Raw genomic sequence first — 20,313 nt, forward strand, 5'->3', positions numbered from 1 at the left:
CGGGAATCCTCGCATGTACCGGCTTGCACGTGGTCAGATAGCATCTTAGGGCTTCAGATAAATAGATCAGCTGCATTCCATCGATGATACATAGCACATACCTCTGTGATCTGCCACGTTGATGCGAGAAAATGAATGGCTCGGTGGCACGTCTACGGATGGACATATGCGGCGCCGACCAATTCATGTTCATGCCGAACCGTTTCTCGAGAACGGAGGCGCTGAGCGCAGATGAAAGTCAACACCGAGTCTCAGACGATCTCGAGAATACTCACTATGATGCCCCGTCCGCGAACCCGCCTAGACACCTCTCTCGCTCGTACTCCAAAACCAGTGCGAAATCGAAGTCTCGCTCACGCACAGTGGACAACTCCTCTTGAATGCGCGAGTCGACTCGGCCGGGCTTCGACTCCGGAGTTGCTGAGCGGAGGAAACTCCAATAGCTGTAGTTCATGCAGATATCGTTAGTTTGCTGACTACGAGGACACGAGTCGATACGCACCTTTCATCAGAGAACGAATCTGTTACCGCGCCGGAGTGATCAGCCCGAGGGAGGAAGATGTCTTCCTCATTCACACTGTGCTCCCATGTATCACCTAATTCGGCGGGAACTAGTATTGGGTAGCCAATGACCAAGGTATCATGTTCATAGGCTGCCTCCGATAGATGCAAAGGGAGGCGTAGGCCGTCGGACGAGCGAGCAGCCGGGTCGGCACTTGTCCGGAGTGGCGCCGAGCCACTCGGCCACTCGGAGTGGCCACCCACCAGCAGCTCGGACCTACAGGCCTTTGTTGAGCACTTTACAACGCGTATAAAAGCAAGCGATACGTACGACTGCCCACTTCCTGACCTAGAAGTGTACGGGACAGGCTGCGATGGTATGGTTTCTTGTGAATCGGTGTCCGGTTCACAAGGACCATTAACCTCAGAGCCCCCTTCCTCTTCTGCTGCTGTTGAAGACGCGGGTGTTTGTTTTCTACTGCGCGATGGATGAATTGGTTGTTACAATCGCACTGCAGAGATAGTAACAGATAGCGTACTCGGTAATAAAGGCGCCTTTGTTGTTAACTGGAATTTTGGCCCCGTGATCATATTGTGCCAGGTTCGCGGAATTTGATCGCGAGTAGGTAATTGTAGAGGGTAGCGGGGTGCGAGCTTGGGCCATGGCAAAGAGTCTCAAGTGTTACGGCAAGTGGAGGAATGAGTCCGGAGAGTGTGTAGCGTGAGATACGTAAAGCAGAAGGAAGATACAAGTCTGCGTAGGAGAGTACGTGACAGATGTTGCAGTCAAGGGTGAACAGCACCGGATAGATATAGGGCGAGCGCGGTACGCGCGGGGCGTGCATTCAACGCGTCAACAGATCGCCGAGCCCAATCCGACGCGATTACACGCAGTGGCCATTGATCAATTGTGTGTGGCACACCGAACACGTTGTGATGGATTTTCCGGCCTGTCGTGGCGCACGAATCAATATCTAGATAGGAAGACCCTTGAGCGGTACCTAGCTACCGGAACCGATGCCTCCGCGGTCAGCCTGTGGCCGCGAAGCGTGGCACCGCTAAGATGCTAAAATGAAATTGCAGTAGGTGGCAACGAGGTGCTCTTTGTACTCCTCTGCGCTCAGAACTGCATCAGTCGAACTCATGAGACGACGAGCTTTGTTGAGAAGGGGAATCTGCATGGAATCATGGCATTAGTACTCAATCAAAGGAGTAATGACACTCACGGTGCTCATCTTAAACGTGAGGTGGTTTTCAAACCGATAACTGCATTGTGAAATGTGTGATATTTTTAAGAGCATACAAGGTCTTATATAACATTGGCTGAACACGAATGGTATCACCTTCGGCAATTCACAGAGCCCTCAGAGCCTATCGACAGGTCGCAATAAGATGTCACCGTGGGCGCTGAGTGTTTCGAATGTACGAATGATATCCTGGTGAGAATAGAGGGAGGGCTTTCTATATGAGTTTAAAACCCGTAATCATCGACACAGACCTGTAGGTATATGCGACGTGGCATGAATATTCCCGCCACTGACACAGGATCATAATTTCTTCACCCAATAGTAATGTTTCAATGAGCCGGATTGTGGCTGATGAGAAGGAATTGTGATGAATTGAATATTCGGATAAGCATCCCACTCACCGTCAACATCGAAGCTTGAATGCGTCATCCAGTACGATCTGTTAGTGCGAGACATAGTAGCTATTCGCCAACGAAGCTGGCTACAGGTTTCAGAACTGAGAACCCCAACGATAGGTACTTGTTCACAGCATTTCGTATCGGTTATCCACTCTCCTTCAGATGTTGCGAGACAGAAAGCATCGGCAAGGCGCTCTGGAGATGTTGCAGCGTAATATAACATAAATGTTGTACTTCTTGCGAGCCAAAGGGATAAGTGAGACATTCCAGATGACTGATGTCTTGAACGTCGTCGCCGTTGGACACCAGTTCCAGTCACAGAGGGTTTATTGGACAGAAACAAGCCATAAGACATAATCGCGACCAGCCTCCATTGTCAGAATGAAAAGCGTCCTGTGGATTCTCGAGAACCGAGAGCGAGTACGAGTTGGTTGCAATGGTCGCGGTCGAGGGTGTGGTCAGTGCCACGGGCGCTTGTTCAAGACACCGCGGTCACATGATTGAACGCGTATAATGTCGTCGAGCAACCATTCGGCGACAGTGCACACGAGTCGCACTGTTAATGTTTGTCCACGATTCAATGGGTTATCTTTAGGGCAAATGATAATGTATAATGGCTTGAATACTTGAATGTTTTGATGTGAACGCGGTGGATTTGTTCGATATCGTCAAATGATAATACAACTAATATATTTGTATGTAACAGCATGTGGAAGTCTCAAATTGCGTGCTTCTCAGCTCTGAGCTCATGTAACAGTGTGCGAGAAATAGATTATTGCGCGTCCCGCTTTGCATTCATCGCATGTTTGTCGAGTACATATATTACAGCAATCCGTAGTGTGATGATTATATAGACAGTATCAAAAACGAAGCAAAAGATGAAGCAAACGAAATGTGAGGCGGCTAGCGTACAATTATTGGGATCGGATGTGTTTGTATGGCTTCTTCCGCGAGGATTGATCCAAGTTCTCGTCCGCAGGCCGTTTGCGGCCAGCTTTGGAGGCCCTCTGAGGCCTTTGTGCTTCTTGTGAGCCCTTTAAGCCGCTACGAGCTGACTCAATCTCATCATCTTCTTCGACAGCGTCACCAGAGGTGCAATAATGCTTCGTCTTGAGGTGTCGCGCGAGCGAATCAAACCTGGAGAGTGAGAGGTCGCATCTGGTTGAAGGACATCTCCACTTTATGCAGAGGTGATCACGCTCAGCATGCCTTTTGAGGTTGGAAAAGCCACCCGTTCTGTCGCACTCGCCCCACTTGCAGCGATTACCGAGCACATGAGCCGTGCGGATGTGCATCCACATGTCCAGCGGGCTGCAAGAATGGGTGCAGGGCGGAAACCCAGGCACTATGTGTCTCCATTGGCAAGTAATCAAGTCCGTTGAAGCGACGCGTAAGTCGTCGGATATTTCGACTTCCGAGCCGTCAGATCCAGAGGACGCGGATGAGGATGTAGTCGGTGGACGATCCCGCGAGACAGGTCCTCCGACCAATGCTGGGGCTGCGGGTGTTCTTGGTCGTTTATGTGTCGCGGCCGCAGTGTTTATCGGGCTCTGCGACACATCGCGTCCGACAGAAGGTGTGCAGTGCTTGGTCTCCGGCAGAGAAGACCACTGCTCATGTTCCTGCTTCGGAGAGGAACGGATGGCGGGATAGACGACGAATGGTACATCTGAAGGTGTCATATGAGCAGATGTTTGTACATGAGGCCGAGATCAAGAATCACCGTTGGAGGGCAGAGGAGCACCTGCTGATAAGGTAGCTCCAGCCGGCAAAGAGGCAGCGCCATATGTTACGCCCCTAAAGTCATACCCACTGATTACAGCGGGCAATACATAGTCACCCGTGTTCAATAAGGCAGCGGCGAGCGGCTCTCTATTTCTACAAGACAGATCATGTCAAAAACAGCTCGTATAGAATGGATGTATGCGACGTACACGGAAGATGATCCGCAGGCAAAGCTGGGGGATGCATTCAAGTCCCCATTCGTAGGTGCTTTCGCGCTGAAGTCGAACATATGAACAGCTGCGACACAATTGAGCGATGAGACGCACCTCTGAGACCTTCTGTTATGTGACCCCATGAACATCCCTGCTGCCCTAGCATCTTCAGGAACACGATTCTCCGAGTCACTCAAGTTGCAGTGATCTGTCTTCCGTAGGACTGGCGGAGCTTGCTGCTCGATGGGATGCGGCCAAGTTGATATCAGTGGGCCTGACAAATGGACGTCTACGTCGCCACATACCGTGGATGCGCTGTCGCTATGCATAGGCAAGAGTCAACTTTCACGCCCAGTTCTGGAAGCTTCATGTGAAACACATACCTTGCAATCCAATAGCTCTCAGAAGGACCGCGACATTTTGGCTGCTTGTACTCTGTCGGTGCCGTCCTGAAGCCGAGAGCGTGTGCAGGAGAGAGTTGTTGAGAGGCGAGCGGACTGACATGCCCGAATGCCGCTGAACCCTCTGGGTTGAAGAAATTCCAAAAACTAATTGATACATGCGGATTGGATTAAAACTTAATCAGTCATCGAGTAGATAATAGCCGAATAATCACATACTCGTCATGTTCCAAACCGTCCCCTGCGTCAGGGAGTTTGCTGTGGTCCTCCCAATCAACCTCTCTTGATCCCAATTCTTGGAACTCCTCCCAGGGGAGTACTTCCTGAAGATAGAGGATGTCTTCGAGTGTGTAAGGAAGTGGTGGTATGCTGGCAAATGGGAGTAAGGGGGTATGGACCACCGGAGTGGCGTCGGCACTCGTCTGAGGTGGCGTTGAGCCACTCGGTGATGCGGAGTGGCGGCGAGCCACACAGCGTTGCGGTGTGTGCGAGCTGATTTTATCTAAGTATCTGATGCTCCATGAAAGCAATATAAGAGCGCGATACGTACGACGAAGCGACGTGCTCCCCGCCAGTGTCAGGAGCAGTCTTTAGTGGTGCAGTTGTATCCGTTGTATCGCCCGCATCGGGAGCAACGCGCATCGCTACTGCTGGCTCCTGACTTGGGGATGGAGAAGGCAGGACTTCTTTCGAGCTGAGAATATTTCGTGAGTCGTTCCACTCATTGTCTTTTCAGACAGGGTAGACAGGGTAGAGTCAACGTACTCGAGGGTCACCGGTACGTTGTGGGTGCTCGAACTAGATGAACTAGACATTTCTCCTTGCCTTCGGAGCTCTGTAGTCGACTGTTGAGGATGCCGACACGGCTGAGCCATGGAAGTAGACGCATGTGTGGCGATGACGGAGTGTGCAGTAGCCATTGACAGCTGTACGAGTAGCAATTGCTGAAGATTGAAGGACGAAAAGAGTTTGTTCGCGGCTCAGAGAAGGACAATGTCTGCTTAAATGGTACGCGGTTTTAATGTAGGGACAAATCACGCACGCGACGCGCCCACACGTCGCGTCGCGTCGCGAAATTCAACAAGGTCACGTATACCATCTGTTAGACAACGCGCATGACAGAATACCCGTTCGTTTAGATTCGGGGTCTCCTCGGGCACGATATAGATAGTAAGGACGCTGGGTGATGGCTCACCCAGCGGTGGACAGCATTATGCGCCTAATTTGGTTCCGAGAAGAGCAAAATGACGGTCGGATGCCGCGCCAATGGCGTCCGAGTGGCGGCAGCATGCACACCTCGTGTTCTTGGCGCTTGATGGATTTCGTATGGCAACACATGCTAAAGATCTGTAATGATGTCCGTGGGGATTTTGAGGACAGAGTAGAAGAATATTGCTCCGGCGAGCATGCCTAGTTCAGATGGTACGAAAGGTAAAGAAGAGGAGCAATGAAACTCACTGTTGGAGTCTCAGCTGATCAGTGATGAGAACTATGAGAACTTCGCGGCTTACCAGTCTGCCAAGGAAGGATCACTTGGAGACGATGAACGAGAAGTCCCGTTTGAGGATTCATGGACTTCGGTTATCAGATATTCAATTTTTTCTATGAAGGGATGATAAGACATTCAGCGATTGCGCGCGACAATCACCTGAGTCGGCATTTACCAATGGTTCAAAGCCAAGGTTAAGCGCCACAGTGACGACGTCGTGTGGAGGTCAACTACGGATGTCTACAAAAAGACGAGCACTTACGTTCATAGAGATGGTTTGCCGACAAGTCAGAACATATATAAATGGACATGTGCACAATTCATCGTGATAGAGGTAGGTCACGGTGAACGCGCCAAGAGAACATTCACTTCCAAACGCACCGTACGCACAATCATTGCGGTAGTACTTGGATTGACCCAGGTAGATTGTATGACTGCTGAAGAGTTAATATTATGGCATGCGGAACGGAACCTGGCCTGATACTATCTTGGTGGAAATCCTTATTCTTTCGGTTGCTTGCAGGTCACGGACTAGAGCGCTTTCGTCTCGTAGAAAATGGTAGTTTCCTGGTTTCCCGAGCATACCTGGCATCGTAAGGATCGTCATCGCACTCGATTCCTGGAGAACATAGGCCGTCTGCTCAAGGTAGCTAGTTATCGACGATCACCATCGTCCTAATCATCCGACTCTCCAAGATAGTCACCCTAACTGAAGTCTCCGAAGGTAGCGTTGTCACCGATCCGTAATGTGGCTGTTCCACTCGACGCTATAGCATGATAGCGCATCTGCTCGGTCGGAGCGAGCTAATACTTGTGAAATCGAGTGCTTGAGCGGTGCCGGTAAAGATCGGAGGGTCCGCGATCAAACTTTACCCCGTATGGCAACAGTCGGGCTTGGGCGGCATTTCACCATCTTTGGCATGGGAGAAAGCTGACAATGGCACCTTCGCACGTTCAGACATACGGAGCATCGAAATATATTACAAAAGGAAGATGCAGATCAAGTTGGCAGTGACGCTACTATGCAGGACCGACGAACGATGAACTAGAGAAGAGAGAGATTCAGTACTGACGATGACGATAGACAAGGGATCACAGAACATGACTTGGCTAGTGATTCTAAACGTTCAGTGAAGTGAGTTCATATGCCTAATCAAAGCATCTCGGCGGCTCAGTTTTTGACCACAGAAGTCGCATGGATACGGAACCCTGATCTCCTCATGCAAGTTGAGGTGCCGCACAAGATCCTTGGGAAATGTGTGACGCGTTTCGCATGAGCCCCACTTGCATTTGATTTCAGAACTTGTGAGGTGCTCTTGCTCAATATGCTCCTGTACTTCGAGCCTTGTCCCCTTAAATGTGCAAGGGCGCGCCCCGCGCCAACGGCACTGTACGTTCGGTTGAGCATTCGCCGGCAACGACTGGCGCATGCGGGCGACATGCGCAAAGAACTTTGCGTCGCGACGAGGTGAAGAATGTGGTGTACGATGAGAGGAACTAGCTGCCTTCTTTTGGCGATGGTGCTTTCGGGGGCTGGCGGCCGCATAGGCTAGAGATCGAAGCGCCTCTATGGGTATTCTCTGCGCTATACGACGCTGGAGGCGCGTTCGAGGCTCAGGCAAAGGGCGCGGGTGCTGCATGATATGAGATTGCGTGGGTGAGCGGGAGAAACAAGACGCGGCTTCCTGGGCTCTCTTGTTCCGTTTCGTCGGACGTCCTTCATTCGGATTGAGAGTGAACGCATGCCACTTTCCTTTCAGATTCTCTGAGAATTGTGGTATGGACCGTATGATTAACTCCTCGGCACACCAGTCCTGCTTCGAAGGCTCCTGCGGCCACACTTCCACTGACCATGGGTTTCTCAAGGCAGGAACAGTTGGTGGCCAGACTGCGGTTGTTCTGGCGTTGAGAGGAGATGGGTGGTCAGATTGTTCAATGGTGAGAATAGAAATCAACGCACTGGAATTCGGCGTCACTCATATGTTGCACATTCTCCTTATCCATATGGAGTAGGCGAGGATCCAGGCATGTAACGTCGAGGGCGCGATGGCTTGATTGAGCGACGTAAGTTGGGGAATAATTGAGCGATAAATATTTGACTCACGTTTCGTTCAAAGATGTCGGCCTCTGTGCCACAGAAAAATCATGGCCGTCGACGGCCGTCGCCTTCTGATTAAGAACGGTTCGCATTGCGGAAGAAGCAAGGACTGGGAAGGAAGATGAACTTTGATGGGACCGGTCTCGAGTGGCGAGGGAACTGAAGTATTCTCCAACGGGCCCGCTGGGCCATCTTATATGCCAGCAACCGGAACAAGAGGTCCAAAATGAAGATCAAACGTCGCGGAGTAACAATGACAATTACGCATTCTACGGAATGTGTCAATGGAGCGAAGCATTGGTCACAGGTGATAATTGAGCCTCGAGGCGTAAGTGGGCCACAGCCAAGAGCCCGGGCCACTCGCCCAATCGTGTGGCAAAATAGTGATGTATTGACCACCTACAACAATAGAACCGTACCTGAGTTTAAGCTCCGCGGTGGAGGCTTCTGTAGAGCCATGCGCTAGCTGTGCGTCACTCCGGGTCCTCGCTCTCAGACACTGCGCGGAAACAACACAATGAAAGCCGGTTCAACGAAAATGCTCGGCTTGACATTTGCTCCAGAAAACTCCCCCGAAAACATACTTATTAAATCACAGTCGAAACGCCAACGGAAAGTGTATCCAGCTGCTGATATGGTGGTATGGTACTAGGTTGTTGCGAGCATCGAAGCTTTATGCGGCCGGGTGGTCCCGGCCAAAGCTCACATTGTCCCCTCTTATAATGTCAAAATGGTACGAAGCAGTGTCGTTATGTATCGCAGAACAATGTTGCATTGTCCTTTTCATTCGGGTCCACAAGCTACGACTGCTAGTACACAATAAAATACAGACAACAGTCAGGACTCAGGAGGGTATAAATACGGGCAGTATGCATAAAGCCATCCACACCCACGTAGTACGTAACTCAAGTCAATCCATCGGTACGCAAGCCGTCCATCCTGCCTCATGGCGCAGTCTCAATCCTTTTCAATGCTCTCGGCCTGACGCTCACCTCTTTCGAGTTCGCAATCTTCTCCGCCAGGCGCTCCACCATGCCATCGTCCTCCATTCCCTCCTCCTGGAGTGCCCTGCGGATCAACGCGTGTAAGCTAAGCTGATTTGCACTACCAGGTTCGTCGCCGGCCAGACCGAGGAGGCGCATGCTCGGCGCAGGCACGAGTGGGCTCGTCGCCGATGGATATTGCGGCAGCCGCTCGTTGGCGAGGTCGGAGCGCCGCGCATCGTCAAAGGAGCGGATGTACTTGCGCAGCTGAGTCGTCTGAACGCTGAGCGCGTCAGAATCGGGCGTGGATACGGCGAATCCTCCAGGCCATGGTGTGGGGGCTGTGGTGGATGTAGGCGCTGTGGGGCTGAGCTCCGTCGCATTCTCCGCTTCTTTCCTGCATTGGCGGGCATGTTATTATCGATAATTGTGCAAAAGTAACGGCGAGAGCAAGCACATACCGCAATATTGTAAAGATCCTCTGCATCTTCCCAACTGCGAGAATCTTATTTTTGATCTCCTGCCTTCGTTCACTGGGGTGCACATGCTGCTCCTTCGTCTGGGCATCGTCCTCCTCCGAAGTGTGCGAACCCTCCTCGAGTTCGGCCTCAGAGCAGACGGACAAGATCGCCAAAAGCATTTCCGTGATCTTCGCGCCGACAAACGGCAGTGACCACGTAAACGCGTCCTTGAAGTTGGGAAGCCAGTAGGGGTGCGGCGACGCGTTATACTGCCGGATCACAATGTTCTTGTTCTTATACCGTACCACCGCACCGCGGTTGCGATAGGCATCGAGGTAGTTCGGTGCGCTGAAGACAGTGATGACCGAAGGAAATTTCTTCGTTCCTGTCTTGCGGTGCATCGTATAGCTTGCCGGATCCAATATGAGCCAGGGACAACTCAGCCTGCATGACATCCAGGTACTCACCCAGCGTCTTGAGCTTCATGACCGCGGAAGATGCCCAGTAGGTTATTCCTATCCAGAAACTGGCAGGCCGCCTCGTATCTGCAAGCGCGTTAGAGAGTGTGTGCACAAGCCTAGTTGATACTCACGTGTAGAAGTAGCTGCATCCCCGAGTGAGATTAGGTTCGAACAGGTGGCCAGGAGGCAGCCCCTGAGGGTGCTCGCGCGTGTGATCTTGCTAAGTGCGGGAGACATGTTTATGAACACAATCGAGGTCGTCGTTCAGATACACTTCTCACCTCGTGTCCATAGTTCGGGATGGGATCGGCCCACAACAGATCGCACAGCAGTCCGACAGACGCAGGCTCCACGAAGCGGTTCATCTGCATCGATGAGCACCAACTGACCGAATACTCGATACATCCTCTCACCTTCTCCAGGTCTTGAAGCTGCATCAGCTCCGGCGAGATACCACCATGTACGCAGAAGAATTTCCCCTCAATCAGAGCGGCCACGGGAAGTGCTTGAAAGGAGCGGATGCAAGCGTCGTACACCGTCTCTGAGTACTTGTGCAGGCATTCGGACTTGAAGGTGAAGTATTCTGTCAAGTGTCGGCACTCGTGGTTCCCTCGAAGCAGAAAGAGCTTGTCCGAATACGATAGCTTGAGTGCGTAGAGATAGAGCAGGCACTAAGAATGACGACTTGTGAGCCTGGATCAACAACAGGGCTGACAGCAACGCGGATGTCTGATCGGCTTGCTGCCAAAGAGATTTAACCCTCCACGCATGATGGCAACACTTCGGCGACAATCAGAGCACTCTTTCAAGACGGAAATGATGGCAGCATTTGTTCAAGTAACTCGATCCAAATGGACGCATCATGTTCCAGCGCTAAAGCTATCGGCAGATCATGGCAACACGTGGAGAGGATATACATTCGTCTCGCCAGTGCAGTCGATGCCGTCTTGAAGCATGCCGAGCTTCATAGCACTCTGAAATGCGTGGCACTTTATAGACGTGGCTCTGGGACCAACAGATGGTGGAACGGAGACTTACCTCAATTGAGAAATATCCACGATCAACATAATCCCCGAGGAAGAGATAATTATTCTCAGTCAAGGATCCGCCGACCTCAAAGATCTTCATCAGGTCGTACTGAGAGTACCACATGAGCTTCCTTGAGACGGATGATATGGACATGGCTCGTAACGCACATATTGGCCGTGGATATCTCCACAGACTAAAGGTAGTAGTGGGATAGTTCGCATGAGTACAATGTGCATCGTGAGTCCCAGCGATTGCACTCACTCGTCACTGGGCCATCAACGTGCAACACATTCGGTTCGTGACTTAGCAATGTGGTTGTCTGCTCCAGAATGAAGAGTGCCTGCTGCTCCGTAAGGCGGCCTTCGTTCAAGAAGTGGTGCCTCAGCAGGTTGATGTTTGGTAAATGCGCGCCAGGGTGAACGTCACACTTATACAAATCCTCATCTGATGGCTTGTGCGTAGCAGGAGGGGGTATCTGCAGGGCGGTCAGGAGTATATATTATCGCCTGAACTCGCTTGCGCACATCGACCTGGCGCCGCTGAACATCCCGGGCTTCTGCTGTATACGTAGGTGGACGGAACGGCCTGTCCTGGATCTGACTCAATGCAGTGGAGTAGTATGCGTCTTCGTTCTGAGTACTAGTGGGTGCCATAAAGACCCACGCAGAGGTCGTGAAACAGGTTATAGGTGGCTTTACAGACGCGCGCCAGCCACATGCAGTGTCGCGGACCTCAACACGATCACGTGTGAGAAAGACGCGCCTCTCGAGTCTCCAGAGTCCAAAGCGCGAGTCGTTGCAGTACTTCACCTACAAAATGGCCTCCTCCTTTACTCATTCTGAGTCCCTTTCTCTCATTTATTCTCCATTACAAATGTTTCGGGAATTTATACCTGAGACCCATAAAATGTACTCCAAAGGTACCGCTAATTTCGTCGCGTTCTTCCCGAGGCGGTGCAGGGCGGTGCCATCCGACACGAGTTTTGACGCAGCGCATAGACCACAAGGTCTTCATGAGGACTTCTTTGCGGTACACGCGGCTGTGGCGGTACTCACGCCTTCAACTATAAGCTGCCTGAGGCTGCCTCTATTCGGGGCGAGGAAAGATCCGGAGCACAACCTTGCAAGGAGGCAAAAAGTAGCGGTACTCGAAGAATCTACTGATTTCGACTGATCTCATGCATAGAAGTTTATTTCAAGATATATCTGTGTGAGTGGAAAGTTTGTAGAAACAGTGATCGAAATGCCATGACACATAAATCGTTCAAGACTCACGGTCTTCAGCTCACTCGTCGCTACCTCGAGATATACTCAATTGCAGTGAGTGGCATGGCTATATTTCTCACACTGAACGCTGAATGTGACGAATGATTAAAGTGTCCATCTGTTGTTGTGACTTGCAAGCTCAGAAAACCCGGTCCTTTCATTTTTCTATTGAGCCCTATTCTCAGACTCGCTCTGAGGACAACAATGATGTCATCTCTCGTCACGCATGCCGATATGTTTCGAGCTTCTGCCAATGGAGAGGGTACATTTACTTTAATGATTCAAAAAAGATGCTGACGCACGTCAAGGAACTGCGTCTCTCGGGTTCCTCCCACGCTGACTGGAGGGGCCAGTGGTTTGGCTCTTCATGCTGTGAAACGGCTCATAACGAGGCTCGTCACGCAACCAGTGCGTCGGGAAAGTCGAGGATCTACGTATTGACTTGAAGCTGCTTATACCAGTGAGTAAGACGTTAATAAGCCGCCATTTCTCCGCTTACAGTCTTGAACTCTTCGGATAAGCAGATCCAAGCATGATAAGTAAGAAGAGACTTTTCTAATGTATGCATGCCAATCTGCGCTTTGGGAGTTCTATCATTGTCTCGTATCATGCGCCACGGGATACAGTGATATGGGCAAGCTGGAGAAGCATTTCTTGCAGAAGCATACCCAGGCCAACTCTGGGGTCCCCTCGAAGGCTCGCCCTCAAGATCCGATGGCCCGGTCGCTCACCAATACACTTCATGATTCCTTCACTCTCGTAGCGACGTATGGATATCGGTCCCTAAAAGGTAAAGCCCTATCGCTATTACCGCCAATTTAACTCAACTCTGTCATGTAATCTCAAACGCCCGCCTATAGTTCAGAGTGAATTAGCTCACTGGCAGATTGCATGGAAGCCAACTACTCTCGAGACAATACCTTTCAGCTGCCACGTTCGCCTAGTATCCCCGTACATGGTCAGAGCCGACGCATCACCGAAGTCATGTACACACTGAAATTCTCTTCGTTCCATCTGAACTTTAAAGCCACTGCTTACCTGATATATTGCCAGTTCTCGGGGATGACTACCAGAGACGGCGAGTAGCTCTGTTCCGTGCTCGTCGCGCACCATTGGGTCTCGATACGACTGAAGCGGCGAGTCTCTCTCCTCTGCAAATACAAATATACAACCAAGGCGTACACGTTAGTAGCAAGTTACAATCAAGGACTGATACGATCCTAATATCCAGACATATCGAGCGCACAAGGAACATAGATGCCGTAACATGATACCATCGTGTGAAATCTGTCTGAAGTTTATGTCATCCAAGCGCATAAGCTCTCCTAGGCTCCCATGAGATATGTGGGTCCCTAATGCCGCAACGAGCTACATGGACAACTCGAACTCGGCCCCGAGTGGTGCCAGACGATCCGTTATCGCAACTGCTATACTAATCAGGCATGCGCACTAGGTGGCGCAAGTGGGATCCGCTGCACTGCGGCAAGCGCGATGTATATCTACCCAGCTTGCCTCTCAGCAACCCTCAGCAGCCCTCATCATCGGGTCACTCGGAGCAGATTACCTCCTGGCACTGCGCTCATGTTTTCCACAACTTATACCACCACACACCATTCCGATATTCACGCAAACGCACACCCGCGTGTTGTAATCCAAGTTGAAGTGACCACCGAACAGACAACCACTTATTGCATCCCTACCTCTGACGATGAAGTCTCGTTCGTGAAAATCTGGGCGGACACTGCGGCCGCGGAGAAGGAGCCACATTCTGTGATGACCCGGCGGAGAGCTACTCCTGCACAATTGCTGGAAGTAACACGGTGTGTACAATTAATGGCACCTTGATGCAAAATCATTCTTGACGGAAGAAACGTAGCAATTCCGGCATATACGATTTCGCAAAGATTTTATCAGCGACACATCTCGGCATCCGCGAAATCGTCGCGTTCATTACTCGATAGCGACGGTCCTGATCGAGGATTTTCCAAATCGCTTTCCCGCTGCGCATTCCTGATCCGTACTCAGCTCGAATTCTTCTCAGAAACGCCTGGTCTATATACTCCTTTCTCCTATTGCTTGAGGTTTCTGGGGCTGGGCATTGAATACGCTTCCATCTGTATCTTTGATATTTTCACATCATAGCAGACGTCGTCACGATGATAGGGTGACGACCATGGCGTTCCTGTTGACACAAACTGTAGCCTTGTAGCACATTTCATATATCTTCACAGTCATTTAGTCAGTTACATACCGCCGTGGCATGATTACCCCAAAAGCTTGCGGATCTTGTGGACAGATAAAATCGCATCATTTTATCGATCAGATGAACGTCAAGGTCGGGAAAGCGACGTATCAGCCCGACCTTGATTTCTTCCTCATAGTGTGTTGAGGCGATCCTCATGGATGGCTATGAAAGCGAGCTTTATATGCCTGCCAGCATGAAGAATATTTCACGCTCCCGTGCATCTGGTCGGCATACATCAGGAAAATGTCACTTTTTCTTTTTTGCTTCTTTTTGTACCTTTTTCTTACAAAAAAGGCAGAAAAGAAAATAATGTAGAAATAAGCGTGAGGATCGGCTTGAATTTGCCTTGTTCGCTTCTTTTTGAGCACTTTTTGGTTGCTTTCTGATCAGAAAGTTTGTGAAAAGTCCGTTCAAGGACAAAAGGTCAGAGAATCTGCCTTGGAATTTCCTGATAGGCTTCTGGGATTTTGTTCCTTTAATGGACTTGACGACAACTTTTTGGGCAAATCAGTGTTGCCAAGCGTCGTCAAGGAAGCAAAAGGCCATGAGAAAGTGAGGAATCAGCCGATCCTCATGCTTTTTTCTACATTGTTCTCTTTTCTGCCTTTTTTTGTAAGAAAAAGGTACAAAAAGAAGCCAAAAAGAAAAAGTGATGTTTTCCTGATGTAGCCGCAAAAAAGGCTTGCGGCGGCCGGGAGAAGGATGGGAAGATTATTCGTCAGTAAAACAGAATCATATTCGGAGACAGTGGATATGGCGTACCTAACGCACAGTGCTTAGGCATATAAAACAACTCCAAGTCCCATTTGTCGACTGCCCGTTGCGGCGGCCTCTTTGCCTTGAATCATACTCCGTGGAAATAAATTCCGCAACAACAGCATCGTTCCGACGGGCCGAACCCTGAGTATACTGCCTGTGCCAGCCTCCCGGTCCGCTTGATAGCGCTCGTGTAGCATTTATCGTAAACTCTCTCTTCGCGACACTCTTCGCCTCTTCAGCAGTGTCCTAGGTATGTCGTAAGAATGAGATTGGTCTTGGCTGTAAATGACGCTACATTTTTTGATTCAGGATGCATCTTCGCTGCCTTGTATGACCTCGACGGCAGACTATGGCATGTTTCGAGTGTTTCACATGTCCGGATCGATCATACTTTTGACAATTTTTCGATACAATCCTATATGCAAAAGTGTTGATTAATTTCCAGCATGAAGAGATTGCAAAATACAAGGAACATTCGGCTTATGCATGGTTCTCGGCAGCTCGGGAAGACTTCAACCTTGCACCAAGGCTTGCTGAGCAGCAGAAGCAGGGTTAAAACTTCAGACGATCGTTGGGACGCCCACATGAAGCATAGCATATGATACATCTCATCGATGGTAGCATTTGCGTGGCTCTTTGTCAAAGCAAAGTATGCAGGCTATCGGACGTGGCGTCTGTTATTCCTGATTCTCGATTGAGTAGACTGCATTTGAGTTCGACAGACAGCGGGTGCCCTACTGACTTTGGCCGAGACTAAGGCGAATGCGGCTGTCGAAATACACGTTAGTTGACTGAATTGTGTTCCGTTGGGACAACCTGGAGCTATCCCAACCAAGGATGCCCCAACGGTTAACCAGTCGAAGCGCGCCTTCATCAGCTCTGTATATATGGACAGAATAGGTTCTGCACTATTGTCACAGCGCCGCTCGTGCCTTCAAGTTACCATGACCGACATTCAACATCAGCCAAGGACGCAAGTTATCGAGCCATACAAATTTTCTCGGGGAAGCAACCGCTACTATTTGGATGAGAATGAGCTTGCGTTCTTCAAGACTCAGACCGGGATCCAAGATGAGAACGAACTGGAGCAGCATATTCTTGGCATCCAGGCGGACGCATATAAGGTATTCTACATGTCGCCATGAAGTGACGTCCGTCGTTCTTGCTGGTGGTGCTGACATGAAATACAGGTTCATCCTTATAATTGCATCCGCCTATTCGCTTTCACGAAGTATGTTCTTCTTCATGTCCAACGAGAGATGAAGAGATTATGACATCTAAGCACAGGCTCAAGGTCTCTCTCCTGCCCGCCTACGGTCAACTCTTGAAGCTAGGAAAGGAACGGAAAGGGGCCATCCTTCTCGATCTCGGCTGCTGCTGTCAGTATAAAAGTTCTTTGTTCAAAACGCAAGACTCACGCAAAGATGCAGTCGGGAACGATATTAGAAAGGCAATCGCGGACGGGTTTCCTATTGAAAATGCTATAGCCTCCGATATTGAACCTAGTACGCTCTTCATCCCCGTATGATGGTCAAGCTGCTGGCTAACGACAGGCATTAATGTCAGTGTTCTGGGAACTAGGTCATCACCTCTTCAAGTCCACGAAAGAGACGTTCCCAGTACATTTCCTACCAGGAAGCGTGCTTGATCCAACCTTTTTGAAGCTAATGCCACCTTTCTATTCTCCGCCAGAGACACCGGCCCCTCCGCTCTCTTCCCTACAGCACCTCACTTCCCTTGCCGGACACGTCTCCGTCATACACGTGTCTTCCGTGTTCCATCTCTTCAGTGAAATGGAGCAATTGCAGCTTGCGCGATCCATCGCAGGCCTGCTCTCACCTCTTCCCGGTTCCATCATCTTCGGGGAGCATAGTGCTCGGCCGGAGAAAGGCTATAGAGTGGAGCAACTCAAGAAGAACACCATGGGCACTCACACATTCTGTCACTCGCCGGAGAGTTGGGTGAGGTTGTGGGATGGCGAGGTGTTCCGGAAAGGAGCGGTGAAGGTCGGAACAGTGTTGAGGGAGATTGATAGGAGTGACCTCACGAGCGCAGCGGGGGTAAAGTTCTGGGTTATGGGGTGGTCCGTCACGAGACTTTGATGGTCTAGGAGACGCGCGATAATATCAGACTGCTATATTGTCACTGCATGGAGAGAATTGGAGGCAAGCTCGACGTCAATGACCATGGAACAGTAGTAAAACTCAAGAGTGTGACAAAGAGGTCACTTTCTTGTAGTCGAAGAATCGGACGTGAATGTATGGTACGTGAGGAATAGAGGAGCCAATGTTGTGGCCTACCTCCATAGCATCCGACAACCCGGAACATCTCCGCAGTTCCTGAAAGACATTCAGTACAAACCGGCTGTCGTCGCTGTCATGTCCGCGTCAATGCCAGCAGGGAATGAAAGGGCATACTGAACAGATGACTTCACGGGACGTACCACAACTGCATCTCCATCAATGTGAGCCCTTGCGGGCGGGCCAGAGATCCATATGCTGCATTGTGGCACACTGGACGAGCTTGATACTGTACTGGATAACATCAACAGACTGGATGTCGATGTCGTCGTGGCTGCACTTATGATTTGAGTCGCTGATTTTCCTCTCACAAATGCGACGCCTGCCGATGCAAAGAGCTTGCAGCTGCTGCGATTGAACTTCAACATTCTCTCAAGTTGCATATATGAACACGTGTGATGGGGGATGGCAGAGACGCCTAGCGTGATGAGGAGGATCCTGAGACGTCTGCTCAATCTATGAGAGAAAGAGTTGACAACAATACCATATCAGCAACGGCGTCCGTGGATCATGGGTGGATGACTCACTCAGACGAAAGTCCGACATAAACTAAGAGCATCTCGCTTGCTGCAGCTTACAAGAAATGTCATCTCTTTACGGTCAGTAAGCTGGAAACGCCGTCACGAAACGATGTTGCAAAGCTGCTGCGACCAATGTAGTATAATCAGGCGTAATCACTGGTCTCGATTCACTAAAGTAGGGGCCCATAAACATCTATTTGGACTGATACGTTTCGTGACGTGGCATCTGACGCCTCCGCCTCGTCCTGTATGTACAAATCAAAAGGTCGGATACTGAGGTCGAGTAGCTGCTTACAAAGCTATCCAGATTCCCCGCCTTCTCGTATAGAGCCGTTACATAGAGCTACAACAATGGAACCGCATCTGCTTCTGGCCGGTATCAGCCACACTGCTTCTGATCAACAGACACACCGCGCGCTGTCGTGATCATGCAGTGGCGTACTTCTCAGTCCATTCCCGACTGACGCGCTGTGCGTCCTTCTCGTTCTCTTTGTAATGCTTCGCGACATCGGTTGCGAGCGGATCGTCAGGGTTCGGTGAACTGAGAAGGGCCTGGATGGAGAGGAGGACAGTGCGGATCTGTAGCGCGGGCGACCATTTGTCTGATGGTTCGATATCACAGTTGCAGAGCATGGAAGGAAAACGATGGTTTCATGCGGCACATAAATGTAGCATGGAGATGATCGAGAAACAGCGATTGGATGGTGGTAGAAGTCGTGTGAGTCAAGACAAGATAGATAGTGACATCACGACGCACCCTTCAAGATATCCAAACAGATCCGGCCCAACTTGTCTGCCATCGAAGTCGACATGAGGGTGGAAATGGTGCATTAGTGGCCATAGATAGACGCACCGATGTTAGGGTGATAAATCTTGGTGAGGAACCGCACTTTCGGCGGGCTCATCGGGTATTCCTCTGGCAGAAACAATTCTAACTTGAACACGCCATCTACATGTCCATCGCGATCCCAGGGTCGGCCACAAGGATGTCATGCAGTCAGCATTGCCCTTCCCGCTGCCATAGACCAGATAGGATGCACGCACTTGCAAATGGACTGCCATCGGGACCTTGTATCGTAACGTCGAAGTACCGAAGGTTGTCTTCGTGTGGGGCGGCGGATATTCCAGGCGCAGGGTCCGCTACTAGTCGCTCGGTCTCCTATGCGTCGACGAACAAAAGGTAATGCCGAGATGGCGCGAGTTCAGACTCGAAGGCGTCGGTGCCGCTGATCAGTGCGCACCTTGATGATCCGCTTTGGTTGAGGTGATAGAGAGATGTCAATGACAGTCAGAAGGGAACGCATGAGTTATTCTGATACCTTGGGAAGGGCCATAACGAGGAGAGCGAGTCGAAGTAGAGTGGTTAGACAGAGAGACGTTAGCGCTCAGATACACGGATCGCTTGATTCGGTGTTACCAATGCTATGTTGTAAGCGCTCGCAAGCAAGCTTTGACTAAGTTTGTCACTTCCGTTGTACTTCCTTTCGACTCTTGTATCTGTTTTCCAGACCATTTGATGGAGTGCAAGGTGTCAGGTAAGCGGAGTTTTCTTTTTGCCTTTTTTCCACTGGAAGAAGTATAATGCGATTATACGTTGAAGCTTTGCGGCATCTGAGTTTCCAGAGACCGTGAGCGGAGAGAGTGAAGAAAAGTTATCTTTTTGCACTAGCGGGCGGCATACCACTCTGTTGATTAAGGCCGAAGACACTCGTATCTTCAGAGGACAGGATCTCTACAGGTTGTCGGGGCTTATCTATCGAATCAAGTAGGTACTCTTACATTTCCCCCATGCGACTCGGAATTTGTTGCGGTGATCGTGGTAAAGTAGGCTCAACATTCTCAAAATTCGCCCCCCCTTTTCGAGGGAATGAGGATGATAGGAACTTTCACTGTTCCATTTCTATCTGTGTCCAGAGCAGTGCAAGTCATCACAATATACTGATTCAGAGAGCAGCACTTTGCAGTATCCCTGACAGTTGCCCCTTGGCCGCACATCCCGTCCTCACATACGAGGTGCTTTTCAGTTCATGTGCACGCTGTGGATTTTGAGTTCCAATATCTCGGCGTACAGTCGATGCACCAGAGCGTTTGACGCTGAATCGACTGAATCTAGCTGTCCTCGAGCCTCTATTCCCTCCTAGTGACAGCGGTCTCATGTTTCATGTCACAGCAATTTATCAAACTCTGAGCAATCCTGCTCTACCTCGAGATCGTACGA

General features: G+C 50.3%; 5 protein-coding genes across 5 annotated transcripts; 2 read left to right on the forward strand and 3 right to left on the reverse strand.

Moving 5' to 3' along the window:
* Window positions 1-3,060: 3,060 nt before the first annotated feature.
* LAESUDRAFT_759135 (uncharacterized protein) lies at window positions 3,061-5,404 on the reverse strand (the record flags this gene model as incomplete). Its single annotated transcript, XM_040912556.1, has 9 exons — window positions 3,061-3,815; window positions 3,870-4,024; window positions 4,081-4,146; window positions 4,198-4,319; window positions 4,389-4,404; window positions 4,467-4,631; window positions 4,704-4,976; window positions 5,035-5,178; window positions 5,250-5,404. The coding sequence occupies 9 exons, from the start codon at window positions 5,402-5,404 to the stop codon at window positions 3,061-3,063; spliced, it is 1,851 nt and encodes a 616-aa protein (XP_040764364.1).
* A 3,411-nt stretch (window positions 5,405-8,815) lies between these two features.
* LAESUDRAFT_725713 (Metallo-dependent phosphatase) lies at window positions 8,816-11,701 on the reverse strand. The gene is made up of 10 exons (XM_040908875.1): window positions 11,530-11,701; window positions 11,267-11,480; window positions 11,173-11,198; window positions 11,015-11,113; window positions 10,390-10,647; window positions 10,258-10,341; window positions 10,108-10,196; window positions 9,983-10,060; window positions 9,516-9,923; window positions 8,816-9,451 (listed from the first exon to the last, which is right to left on the reverse strand). Exons 1-10 carry the CDS (start codon window positions 11,656-11,658, stop codon window positions 9,016-9,018), a joined length of 1,821 nt encoding a protein of 606 aa, XP_040764365.1. The 5' UTR covers window positions 11,659-11,701; the 3' UTR covers window positions 8,816-9,015.
* Window positions 11,702-12,666: 965 nt separating this feature from the next.
* On the forward strand, window positions 12,667-13,302 carry LAESUDRAFT_146098 (uncharacterized protein). Its single transcript, XM_040901339.1, has 3 exons — window positions 12,667-12,730; window positions 12,795-13,060; window positions 13,131-13,302. The coding sequence occupies exons 2-3, from the start codon at window positions 12,829-12,831 to the stop codon at window positions 13,265-13,267; spliced, it is 369 nt and encodes a 122-aa protein (XP_040764366.1). The 5' UTR covers window positions 12,667-12,730; window positions 12,795-12,828; the 3' UTR covers window positions 13,268-13,302.
* Window positions 13,303-15,604: 2,302 nt separating this feature from the next.
* LAESUDRAFT_743246 (uncharacterized protein) lies at window positions 15,605-17,465 on the forward strand (the record flags this gene model as incomplete). Its single annotated transcript, XM_040911249.1, has 6 exons — window positions 15,605-15,630; window positions 16,284-16,398; window positions 16,465-16,505; window positions 16,562-16,653; window positions 16,705-16,779; window positions 16,841-17,465. The coding sequence occupies 6 exons, from the start codon at window positions 15,605-15,607 to the stop codon at window positions 17,374-17,376; spliced, it is 885 nt and encodes a 294-aa protein (XP_040764367.1). The 3' UTR covers window positions 17,377-17,465.
* An 819-nt stretch (window positions 17,466-18,284) lies between these two features.
* Window positions 18,285-19,630, reverse strand: LAESUDRAFT_725717 (ubiquitin-conjugating enzyme). Its single transcript, XM_040908876.1, has 6 exons — window positions 19,513-19,630; window positions 19,337-19,348; window positions 19,140-19,254; window positions 18,949-19,044; window positions 18,853-18,888; window positions 18,285-18,697 (listed from the first exon to the last, which is right to left on the reverse strand). The coding sequence occupies exons 1-6, from the start codon at window positions 19,606-19,608 to the stop codon at window positions 18,522-18,524; spliced, it is 531 nt and encodes a 176-aa protein (XP_040764368.1). The 5' UTR covers window positions 19,609-19,630; the 3' UTR covers window positions 18,285-18,521.
* Window positions 19,631-20,313: the final 683 nt, after the last annotated feature.

Source organism: Laetiporus sulphureus (genome assembly GCF_001632365.1).
Source record: "Laetiporus sulphureus 93-53 unplaced genomic scaffold LAESUscaffold_19, whole genome shotgun sequence".
Classification (NCBI taxonomy): domain Eukaryota; kingdom Fungi; phylum Basidiomycota; class Agaricomycetes; order Polyporales; family Laetiporaceae; genus Laetiporus; species Laetiporus sulphureus.

Bases quoted from the DNA above. Each gene is read 5' to 3' on its own strand.
- LAESUDRAFT_725713 (XM_040908875.1), bottom strand. From the start codon at position 11,658: ATGGCACCCACTAGTACTCAGAACGAAGACGCATACTACTCCACTGCA. The intron at 10,197-10,257 runs GTGAGAAGTGTA...TCCCGCACTTAG, and splicing joins TCCCGAACTATGGACACGAG to CAAGATCACACGCGCGAGCA. The intron at 10,061-10,107 runs GTGAGTATCAAC...ACGCGCTTGCAG, and splicing joins GGATGCAGCTACTTCTACAC to ATACGAGGCGGCCTGCCAGT.
- LAESUDRAFT_146098 (XM_040901339.1), top strand. From the start codon at position 12,829: ATGTATGCATGCCAATCTGCGCTTTGGGAGTTCTATCATTGTCTCGTA. The intron at 13,061-13,130 runs GTAAAGCCCTAT...GCCCGCCTATAG, and splicing joins TGGATATCGGTCCCTAAAAG to TTCAGAGTGAATTAGCTCAC.
- LAESUDRAFT_725717 (XM_040908876.1), bottom strand. From the start codon at position 19,608: ATGGTCTGGAAAACAGATACAAGAGTCGAAAGGAAGTACAACGGAAGT. The intron at 19,045-19,139 runs GTGCGTGCATCC...ATGGACATGTAG, and splicing joins CGATGGCAGTCCATTTGCAA to ATGGCGTGTTCAAGTTAGAA. The intron at 18,889-18,948 runs GTGCGTCTATCT...CTTCGATGGCAG, and splicing joins GATTTATCACCCTAACATCG to ACAAGTTGGGCCGGATCTGT.